The sequence below is a fragment of the Helianthus annuus genome, chromosome 14 (genome assembly GCF_002127325.2).
Source record: "Helianthus annuus cultivar XRQ/B chromosome 14, HanXRQr2.0-SUNRISE, whole genome shotgun sequence".
NCBI classification, from domain to species: Eukaryota; Viridiplantae; Streptophyta; class Magnoliopsida; order Asterales; family Asteraceae; genus Helianthus; species Helianthus annuus.
Window position 1 is genome coordinate 157930691 of NC_035446.2, and position 12574 is coordinate 157943264.

At 39.2% G+C, this 12574-nt stretch overlaps 1 protein-coding gene across 1 annotated transcript; it reads left to right on the forward strand.

The window, feature by feature from the left end:
* The first annotated feature begins 4138 nt into the window (after nucleotides 1-4138).
* On the forward strand, nucleotides 4139-6145 carry LOC110891621 (UDP-glycosyltransferase 88B1). The gene is made up of 3 exons (XM_022139302.2): nucleotides 4139-5078; nucleotides 5167-5233; nucleotides 5549-6145. Exons 1-3 carry the CDS (start codon nucleotides 4310-4312, stop codon nucleotides 6123-6125), a joined length of 1413 nt encoding a protein of 470 aa, XP_021994994.1. The 5' UTR covers nucleotides 4139-4309; the 3' UTR covers nucleotides 6126-6145.
* The last annotated feature ends 6429 nt before the right edge of the window (nucleotides 6146-12574 follow it).

Genomic DNA, 12574 nt, shown 5'->3' on the forward strand with positions numbered 1-12574 from the left:
AACTTGTCTTTTTGTTTGCACTGGCACCACTCAGTTAAATATTCTCTAACTTGGTTAGTTATTTGTCCGACGTGGCAACATTTTACTGATTGTACATGCTGATGTGGATGATGAGGTGTTATGTCTCATTCTCCTTTATAGCACAGACATCCCAAATGAACCCTAATTCTCCATTCATCCCACATAATCACTGCAAAAGCTCCGATTCCCCCACAATTCATCTATTCATCCCACAGAAACCCTAATCGAGATGAGTTCATCTTCCAATTCATCATGGAGTGTGAACGAACCCCTAAATTGTTTAAGGTTGATTTGGATGGAAACTTGTATTGTCATCATGAAGTTGTTGCTGTTCTTCGCATCGCTGGTCCTAAAAGTGTTCGACATGGTGATCAATTTTATGGTTGCCCTCAATGGCCTGTAAGTTGTTTACTTATGGATTGAACTTAAATTCTTGTTGAAACTGAGGTTGGTATATTGTTTTGTAGTTATCTGATTGCAAGTTCTTTATGTGGAAACAAGATTTCGACAAATTTTTCGAAGCACATTGAAATTGTAGTTCAAGTCCAGTCAATTATCAAGAACTGAAAAATGAGAACTTGGAATTGCAGAACAAGTTGCTACTCGAAGAGAACACGATGCTGAAAAGACAAATTCTTGGCAAAAAGTCCATGTGGAAGAAACCATTTCTGTTTACTATGTGTTTTGTCATTCCATTATGGATGTACATTTTGAACAAGTGATTTAATTAGGTTGTACAATATTGAAGTTATTAATGACAGTTGTTTAGTCTGTTTTGACCCATTTGTCATGATTTGGTAATTACAAAACCAAAGTGCAGCCAAACATTTGTCATAACAGTGGTTTGTTTTGACCCATGTTAGTGATTTGGTAATCACCAAACATAAGTGCAGCAAACAGCTGTCTGTTTTGACCCAATGTGCAGCCAAACATAAGTGACCAAACATCTGTTTTGACCCATATTAGTGATTAGGTAATGACCAAACATAAGTGCAGCAAACAGTTGTCACTTTTGACCCTTTTGTCATGTTTTTGTGATAACCAAACCAAAGTGCAACCAAACATAAGTGACCAATATCTGTTTTGACCCATATTAGTCATTTGGTAATCACCAAACATATATGTGCAGCAAACAGTTGTCTGTTTGACCCATATTAGTGATATGGTAATGAACAAACAGCTCCAAACTGATCAAATGCCACAGCTCCAAACTGATCAAATGACCACAACTGTTTTGACCCATTTCTTAAACACCTATCATATACACAGACCTGACATATATATACCACAGTTTTCAAATGACCAAATTACCCCTGCAAGCTTTAAAGCTCATATAACCCACTGCATATATATACCACACCTATAAAATGACCATATTACCCCTGCATCATTAATATTAACTAACCAAAACATTACATACCACATTAAGTCATTACATTACATAGTTTCATTACTTAACATTAAGCCTACATGATTCTTGTCCAAAAGAGGCATTACAAAACACTAAATTGTCCAAACACAAGTTAAACATTCATCAACTAAGCACATCCTTCTCTGTTGCTCTTCCCTCTAGGTCTTCCTCTTTTAGCTGACAGTTTGCCCCCTCTTTGACTGGTGGGTTGGCTGTTGAGTTGACTTGTCTGTTGAGTTGACTGCTGTTGAGTTGACTGTTGAGTTGACTGTTGTGTTGACTGCTGTGTTGACTTTCTCTTCCTTATGTTCCCCTTCTTTCTCTTTGATCCAGGTTCAGCTATGAGCAATAAAATGACATTAGTTAGCATAATTAGAGATCTACAACATTAGTTAGCATTGATGATGTAACCATTGAATGTTTCTGCCATGTTGTTCACTATTACATCACATTTAGTGTGAGTTTTCAAGTAGCACCTGTTGAAACAAGTTTTATCCTGTTTCAATAATGCTTCTACTGCATCAGGGTTGATTGATCTCATCTCATCAAGTGCTTGAATGTACTCAGGTTCACAATAAGCCCTTGTAGCTTTCCAATACAGTTCCTTCAACTCCTCATCCTTGAATGTCTTGTGCCAGTTAGCATAGATGTGCCTTGCAGAGTTTCTATGCTCTGCCCTTGGCCATATTAGTGCAACAGCATTCAATAGACCCTGCATATGAATATCATAAGTGTTAATACTCTGCAGAATATAACAAAGGTATTTCTAGTGATCATCATAGAAAAGTGGTACCTTCTGCTGATCTGATATGAATGTCCATGCTTCCCCACCATCATTTATTCCCAAACACTTCCTGAGCTCTTGATCCAGCTGATTGTTTTTACTCACTGTCATCACTATTGTTTATACTAGGTCATCAATATCAGTATAATCATCCGACTCTCCTGATCCAGCTGATTGTTTATACTCACTGTCATCACTGTCACTTCCATATTCATTGTCTATATCCACTGAAACCCTATCGGTTGACCTAGGAGGCTTTGTGGATTGGGCTTTTTGCTCATTGGGCCGGGGAGATGGTTTAGTGGGCCTGGAACAGGAGTGGGCTTCATCTGCCAATATAGGACCTGGTTGGATCAGGACTTCCATAAATGGTTCCTTCCATGTCATAACCTTACCGGCCAAGTGCAACACATCTTTATCACTCTCAAAGTGATTAAGTCCCCCATCATCAGCATCCAACCCATACATATGAAATTTTCTAGAACTGTAAAAACCGGTTTCCATGGCATAATCTACAAGTTCAAAGTAAGAAATGTGGTCTACATCTACTCTAACAAGCTTTGAATCACCTCCTACATACTGTGCTTGACCAAATCCTACCTCAATGTGACCGCCAATCCATAGCATAACATCTATGGTTGAAGACATCTCAAATAAATGACTAATTTCAAGAACTGTTACCTTAGAATCGGCAGATTAGGGCTCCATTGTCTTCATGTGATGATCACGATGATGAGTGAAGGTGATGACTGAGATTATGATGTAAGGTAGGGTATATAAATGAGACATTACACCTCATCATCCACATCAGCATGTACAATCAGCAAAATGGTGCCACGTCGGACAAATAACTAACCAAGTTAGAGAATATTTAACTGAGTTGTGCCAGTGCAAACAAAAAGACAAGTTGGGGGTGCCGGGTGTCAAAGTGTTAGTTGCGGGTGTCAACGGCCAAAGGCCGATAGTTGCGGGTGATAAAATCCAATAACCTTTTTTTAAGAGGTAAAATGTCTGCAGCAGACATCTGTATAAGAAGAGGTGTACCAAACCTCTGCGGTCTGCAAGAATAATATTGTTTGTTTTTTTAACGTATGCAGACTTCTAAAATAAACTAGTGGTGGTGTACGGACGATGATGGTGTGTGGTGGTGGTGCTAGACGGCAGTGGATGGTAGTGGATGGTGGACGGTGGTGGTGGTGATGGATGGTGGATGGTGGTGGTGATGGACGATGGATGGTGGTGGTGGTGATGGATGGTAGTACGTGGGTTAATCATCGATTAATCTCGATTAATTTTCGATTAATTACATTTAATCGCGATTATATCCGATTAATCCCGATTAATCGGTAGTCCCCACCACACCGGCCGAATAGCGACTAGCGATTTATACAACCATGCTTTAGTATAGTTTTTGTTACTTTTTTAAGTTTTAGCTTTTATCTTTCTAGCCCTTGTTCTTTATTATACTTACCGTACGGTCCTTCTAGTTTAACTTTCATAATATATATGATTAGTCCCTCGACTTTAATGAAGTATTTTCCTCATTAGTTAACTTCGTATATATACATGTTTAGTTCTTATACTTTAACTTGCTAAAGGGTTTGTCTTTTTAACCCATGTTCGTTACTATATTTACCATATGTTTCTTCTACTTTAACTTTTATAATATACATGTTTAGTCCATCTACTTTCTGTGTGTATGTGTTTAGTCCTTTTACTTTAAGTTTGATAATATCCGTGTTTAATCACTCTATTTTTATATTAAGTGTTCGGGTCACCCAGCCACGAAACGCAGATCTAACCCACAAGTTTATAACATCTCTCATGGAGACACATGGTACATCCCTCCCATGGTGCATCCACTCACACCACCCTGATAGTTAGAATGATTAAGTCATGGTACATCCCTCCCATGGTGCATGCACCCACACCACCCTTTTAAGTCATGGATACAAGACAAAATGAGTAAATGACACTCATCCCACATTGGCTATAAAATCGGCATCTTGCCAGATCACATGCAAAACTTTGATAACTTTTGTTTCCTACCCAAATCCCTATCAAGCTAGTTACACCAAACTCAACAAACACAAATGAAATCCTCTACCGTGATTCTATACCCATCTCCAGGAATCGGCCATCTGGTGTCCATGGTGGAGATTGGAAAACTCATCCACACCCACCACCCTTCACTCTCTGTTGTCATCCTCATCATCCCCGCTCATTACGAAACCGGCTCAACCGGTAAATACATCAACACTGTCTCCACCACCACCCCGTCCATCACATTCCACCGCCTCCCAGCCATCCCTCTTCCACCCGACTTCTCTTCCGATTTCAATGACCTTGCTTTCGGGATCCCTGAGCTTTACAACCCCGTCGTTTACGATACCCTCGTATCCATCTCACAAATATCAACCATCAAAGCTGTGATCCTTGATTTCTATGTAGATGCAGCTTTTCAAGTCACTAAAAGTCTCAGGTTACCCACTTACTACTTCTACACCAGTGGTGCTTCTGGCCTTTGTGGCTTCTTGTATTCCCCATACGCCCACAAAACCACTTGTAAAAGCTATAAAGATGTGAATGATTTCTTGGACATTCCTGGGGTACCTCGGATGCATTCTTCGTACATGCCGACAGCTGTAAGTGATAGGGAAAGTAATTCCTACAAATACTTCTTGAAATCAGCAATTAACATGGCAAAATCTTCTGGTGTCATTGCGAACAGCTTCTTTGAGTTAGAGGAAAGAGCGGCTCAGACTCTCCGGGATGGTAAGTGCATCCCGGAGGGTCCAACTCCGCCTACTTATCTTATCGGGCCTTTGCTCGCCAGTGGCGAGCAAGTGGATGATGATGATGATGATGATGAACACGAGTGTTTGAAATGGCTGAAGACACAACCTAGTAAGAGTCAGTGGCGAGCAAGTGGATGATGATGATGATGAACACGAGTGTTTGAAATGGCTGAAGACACAACCTAGTAAGAGTGTGGTGTTTTTATGCTTTGGGAGTAGGCCACACGGGGTGGTTCACTAGTGATGGGTTCTAGTGATGGGAGCACCCAATCAAATCATGCCATCTGAGCACCCAATATTCTAGTGATGGTGATAGAAATATAGTGGGGGTGGTATCACTAGTGATGGGGATTCCAATGTACAAGTATTTAATGCACAATGTACAAGTCATACCCTATCAACACTCAAAGTTCAACGCGTTGTGTGGTTAACGCGTTAGATATATAACGCGTTAAAAGTTCAGTGGCGGCGGTGTGCCGTTCGATTATCACGCGTGACCGGTGGCCATCACGTTACCGCCCCGGGTCACCGTATGGGGGTGTTTAAAAAACAGCAGTTGAAGGAAATAGCTTTTGGGTTAGAGAGAAGTGGGAAAAGATTTTTGTGGGTGGTGCGCAAACCGATGATAACGGATTGGGAAAACGAGTCGAGCTTAAAAGAGTTTGAACTTGAAGATGTTCTTCCTGAAGGGTTTTTAACTAGGACTAGGAGTAAGGGAATGGTGGTGAAAAACTGGGCCCCTCAGCCAGCGATACTTGGTCATGAGTCGGTGGGTGGGTTTGTGAGTCATTGTGGCTGGAACTCCACGCTTGAAGCGGTGGTTTGTGGTGTGCCAATAGTGGCATGGCCGTTGTATGCTGAGCAGAAGATGAATAGAGTGTATTTGGTTGAGGAAATAAAGGTGGCGCTATGGTTGGAAATGTCGGGGGATGGGTTTGTGAGTGCGGATGCAGTGGAGGAGACGATTAGGCAGTTGATGGACGGTGAGGAAGGGCGGGCGGTGAAAGAACGGGTCTTGGAGATGAGTGGAAGGGCAAAGGCTGCGGTGAAGGATGGCGGTTCCTCTCGAGTTGATTTCTTGAAATTAACTCGACCGTGGACCGACCAATGACTCAGTTGAAATTAACTCGACCGACCAATGACTCAGTTACTATCATGATTGAAATAAAACTTTCTGCTTTAAGTTTAACAAGGCGATGTTTTTTTACTTTGAATATATTGTTGTAATCTGCTTATTTACACCTATGTTCTGAGCAGTCGTTTTATCTTTTGGTCGTATGAAACCACAACGTGCTTATTTAATTTATACCTACGTCATGAGTTGTATTTTTATCTTTCGGTTATATAAAACTGCAACGTGCATATTTATACATATGTTCTCAAGCCGCCATTTTATCTTTTTGGTATTATACGAACCTGTTTAAAATAATTGATAAGATTGCCAAGTGACAAAAAAAAGAGCGTAAATCTTCCATCCACAACCGTTTAATTTAACTGAAATTCATATTTTAAGAAAAACCTCCTACATCTCATTTCACATATATATCTCTATTCAATTGAATAATATTTTTTATTCTTCTTTTTATTACTTTTTCTATTACTTTCATTCAGTAAAAATCCGAAATTCTAAAGAAATCAGCCAAAGGCACATATGGACACGACTATGCATCAACAAGGCATCAGCTAGAAGTCAAAAAGTCTACCCAAAATGGTCAAACAAAAGTCAACAAATGTGAGGAAGCAAGACCATGGCCAAATCTAAAGAAAACAAAGCAGTCAGAGGTCACACATGGCCATGCATATTCTGGGAATGCTGATGCATTTATCTGTAAAGCCCCGTTTTCGGTTTCTTGACTCGATTAAACGAATCGGTTGAGTAGCGCACGTAGTCTAATGAAAGTTAAAGGTTATATTAAAATCAAAGGTGAATATTGTAAGGGGTTACGTTACTTAATGTGTAAGTTGGATAATATATCCGTCACCCACTTTGGATGCATAATCCTTCTCCGTTAAAACGCAGAACGATACTAACCTTGGTTATCTCGATGGCTCTCACTATTTGCACACCAAGGCAGGCTATCTGCACAATTAGGGTTTCCATACGCTGCGTATTGACCAATACGCAGCATATAGGGTTACCTAAATACGCTGCGTATTGGTCAATACGCAGCGTATATAAGTGGTAGGTACACGACCAGACAGTCAAACCTAGTACCATGTCAAATCAGTCTAACATAGGGTGCGTATTGATCAATACGCACCGTATTGACAGACTGATTTGACACTGATACGATGTTGTCCAGGGCACGTGAATAAAGTAATACGGTGAGTAGAGACCAATACGCTGCGTATTGACATGTCAGATGAAAGTCTATTTATCCCTCCATTCATATCTGTTACCCATCAAATTCAATTCAATATACCGTGCTTTCCTTTTCATCTTCTTCTTCAGTAAAGAATTGTTAGTTTTGGTTTAATCTTGTTAAAATGTCATCATTTTGGAAGGATAATTATTTCGGTAATCGCTATTCTAACGACACATGGGGATCAAATGCTGCCAATGAGGAGGAGGAGGTTGTGTCTAGAGTCTCTGTTGATCAAAAAACACAGTTGCCAGACTTGAACAAGACTCCCACTCCACCTGTTGATGAACCAAATTACCCGGCGCATCAAGTGTGTCCAGATTACGGATACGGGTATGAATCTCCGTACGTGCAACAAAGTGGATACGGTGCTGAGAATGCACCTGTTGATGAACCATATTACCCGACGCAGCAATCGTATCCGGGTTATGGGGTATATGGGGATGAAGGTGGATACGGAAGTTACAGTGGATACGGTGGTGAAGGTGGATACGTGGGTGAAGGTGGTTACAGTGGATATGGGGGCTACGGTGGATACCGTGGATACGATAGATATGGGGGTGACGGTGGTTACAGTGGATACGGGGGCTACAGTGGATACGATAGATCTGGGGATGAAGGTGGATACGTTGGATACGAAGAACATGGTGGATATGGTTATGAGCCCCGTAACACAACACTTTATGAACCATCTACCCCGGGCAATCCATTTCAAGTAAATGAGGTATCACATTAAAATAATTATTGTTATTATTATTATAATTATAATTGTTATTATTATTATTATTATTATTATTATTATTATTATTATTATTATTATTATTATTATTATTATTGTTAAAAATAATATAATTATAATATATATTATTATTGTTATTATTGTTAAAATACTATAATTATTATTATTATTATTATTATTATTATTATTATTATTATTGTTATTATTATTATTATTGTTAAAAATATTATAATTATAATAATAATTATTATTATTATTAAAAATTTTATTCCTTTTATAATAATAATCTAGTTAGTCTAGTTAAAACAAATAATTATAAGATTTAGTAAATAAACAAGTTAAGAAAGTTAAGTTAATAAACTATTTATTTTTCTTTTCTAAATAAATAAATTAATAAATTTTTTTTAAATAAATTAGTATTGTAAATAAATAAAAGAATCATGAAATTGATTTTTAGTTAAAATGGTTAGTTTAAACCTAACTTAATTAGTTAAATCATAGTTATATCCTAACTAGGTTAGCAATTAATACAAGGGACCACTAACTGAGTTAGAGAACTCAGTTAGTCCAGTTAAGTGCCAAAAACAGAAAAAAGGGGGGTTCCTCTTTAAGGAACCGGCCCCTAACCGGTTTTGAACTCACGACCTCTCGTACACAAAGCAACACACTAACCACTCGGCCGGGAATGCCACATTTGTTTATTCATGGAAACAATTACAATTTATGCTCGATTTCGCATCCTTCCATTTATGCTCTATAATTATTATTACACTTTGGTCCCTGAAGTTTCAAATTTTACAAAAATAGTCCCTGAAGTTTCGAAAATTGACAAAAATAGTCCCTGAATTTTCGAAAATTGACAAAAATAGTCCTTGAAGTTTCGAAAATTGGCAAAAATGGTCCCTGAAGTTTCGATAGTTGACAAAAATGGTCCCTGAAGTTTCAAAAATTGACACAAATGGTCCCTGAAGTTTTGAAAATTGACAAAAATAGTCCCTGAAGTTTCGAAAATTGACAAAAATTGTCCCTGAAGTTTCGAAAATTGATACAAATGGCCCCTGAAGTTTCAAAAATTGACACAAATGGTCCCTGTACTGTTCAATTAAGTATGCTAACTGAGTTAGTGCTTAAAGAAGAAATCTTTATATGAAAGTTAACCTTGTTAAACCATTCTGTTAAAATAGTTTCAATAATGACCATATTAGTACCTGAAGTATGAGTTTCAATTATATTATTATTATTATTATTATTATTATTATTATTATTATTATTATTATTATTATTATTATTATTATTATTATTATTATTAACGTAACTTTTTTTAGCGTTTCATGTCTCTAACTGATTTGAAGAATTGGGTACAAGAAACGGGAAAGGAGTATGGTTACGTAATTGTTACCCGCCGATCAAAAAATATTGGCGGTACTACTGGGATGGTATGGCTTGTGTGCGACCGTAGTGGTGAACACCGTAGTAAAGCAACAGTTAGGAAAGCTGGTAGCAAAAAAATCGGCTGCCCATTTTCATTACTCGCCATCCGGGACGTGACGAATGACACGTGGGAGTTAAAAGTGGACTGTGCGAACCATAACCACGAACCTACGACGAGTCTGTTGGGCCACGCTTTTGTGCGAAGATTTACTAAAGCCGAATACAAGCTAGTGGAGCAGCTAACTGCTCAAAACATGGAGCCACGTATCATATTTCAAACCCTAAGAAAGCAGTTCCCCGACAGCCTGCACGTTCAGAAAGACGTGCAAAATGCGGTACAAAAAATTAGAGCGACAATAATGGACGGAAAGAATCCTATTCAGGCACTGGAAAGCCTGCTGCATGACCGCCGATTCATTTACGACACCCGACAAAATCCCAAAACAGATGTCGTAACAGAGATTTTCTTTGTTCATCCTTATTCAATCACTATGTGGCGTGCATTCCCGCACGTGATGTTTATCGACGCGACCCACAAAACAAACCTCTACAACATGCCATTTGTCCAGGTTGTGGGTATGACGTCGACTGGGAAGTCTTTTTGTATCGCACATGCCGTTATTTGTAAAGAACGAAGGGGTAACTACGTGTGGGTGCTTGAGCGGATCAAGTCAATATTGCATGAATGTATGATGCCGCGTGTGATAGTCACGGATAGGGAGCTTGCCCTAATTAACGCGTGTTCTAAAGTATTCCCGAACGCAACCAGGCTTCTATGCCACTTTCACATCCAACAAAATATAGCTAGAAAGTGCAAGAAAGGGTTCGATAAAGAAGATTGGGGGAAATTTATGTCGTACTGGCGGACATTGTGCGAATCTTCATCAGAGCCCATGTACAAGTACAACTTGGAGAAAATGTATAACCGACTCGTGGTTGCCAACCGAGAAAGTAAGTGTTCCTTCAACAAACGACTCACCCAATCTATTATATTTTACACACGCTTTTACATTTCATTATTTTATTTTTGCAGGTGTCTATGATTACGTCAACGAAAACTGGCTCAAAGACTATAAAGAAATGTTCGTTTATGCGTGGACCGATAAGTGTCGCAACTTTGGTCAGCGCACCACCAACAGAGTTGAGAGCCAGCACGCAAATTTAAAAAGATACATTACGCGCGGGAGTTCATTGGAGCGAATAGCAAGATGCATCATTGATATAGTTGAAACTCAGTACGATGAAATACAAAAAAGTTTCACTGAGAGCATCGAAAAAACGATGAACCACCACAGACACCGAATGTTGAACAACCTACGTGGAAAGGTTTCCCATGAAGCACTTGATTTGCTGGAAAAAGAGCTACTGAGGAAGATGGATGTGTTGCGGAAACTTAACGCATCATGTGGTTGCCATATGTGGCTTAGCAAAGGATTGTCGTGTGCTTGTAGGCTGGAAAACTACAAACGTACAGGTAAAAAATATTAAAACCACAAACCTTTTGTTATTTTGTACGATTTAGCTGTTTCTCACACCGTATTAACTTAACTGTGCAGGGCGTATAATACAACTCGACGAGATAGATGTATTCTGGCGTAAGCTTGACTTGCTCTCGTGTAAACTGGTAGACGAGGAGGTCGATATTGTAGCAGAGCTCAATAATGTGCGGCAACATTTAGAGGCGCAGTCCCCCGTTCAGCAAAAGAGTATGCTTTCAAAGATAAAAGCGGTCTTCACCCCGAAATCGTCAACCAAGAAACCACCGATCATCCAGCAAAAAACTCGCGGTCGGCCTACATCAAAGAAAGTACAAGAAAGGCTAGATGAAGCTGCGAGGTTAGACGAAGCTGCGAGATACAACTCCTATGGCGAGGACAGCAACGTATATACCGCTTCCCCCAAACATAGGTACGATTTACCCCGACACAGCTCATACGTACCGTCAGAGGGCTCTCGTGGAACTGGTTCGTTTGTGAAGTCTGAAAAACCTAAAATGCAACGAAACAGTTCAACAAGTTCTAAAAAGAAGGAGACGCGGGATGATAAGGTTTTTCCATTAATAAAGGGGGACGAGCACTTGTTATGCATTAAGAGGTTTAAGAATCAAATTCCATCAGAGTTTCACTCTTACATATCGCGTATACAAGATGTGACCCCAGACGGTCATTGTGGGTACAGGTCTGTGGCTGTCGGGTTAGGTTTTACGGAACACGCATGGCCCAATATTCGAAGAGATTTACTACTGGAGATTGACCATAACAAACCGCGTTGGAAGCATGTATTCGAAACATATAACGAAGGAGACTTTAAACGAATACGTAACAGCATCGAATGGCATTCAGTGAAAGGGTGCGATGAAAGTCACTGGATGGAAATGCCCCAGGTAGGGCTTCTCGTAGCGCAAAGGTATAATATTGTCCTCCACGTGCTAAGCATTGAATGGAGCTCTACCATCTTCCCATTAACGGATGCCCCACTAGATCCACGACCTCAAGCGATAACGCTTGTACATGTTCACGGGGGACACTTCATACATGCTAAGTTGGAAGGAGACTACCCCATGCCTTTAGTGAACCCGTTGTGGTCGGCACATCGATCAATAGCTGCGAAACGGTGGGAAGAAATGTATAGACCGCGGTTAGAGCACTACTACGAGTTAATGCATCCTAAATCAGACCGAGACAAAGACAGAGAACCGAGTTTAAATGTTATCGAAGATTAAGCGGAAACTTGTATTTTTGTAAATTGTAGAAATTTTTTAATTTATAAAGTTTGTATCATTTTTAATTTTTATAATTCAAATAATATCATTTTTAATTTATAATTCAAATTTTTATAAATATAATTTTTGTATTATTTTTAGCTTTTCTAAATTATATTTGTGCCATTATTTATAAAAAATATTGTTTTCTATAAATACAAACCAAGGAAAAAAAAAGAACCTATACGATGCGTAGGGATCCCTACGCATCGTAGGAAAAGGAAATGACAATAAAGCCCCTGATTTTGGCTTCCTTTAGACTCTGA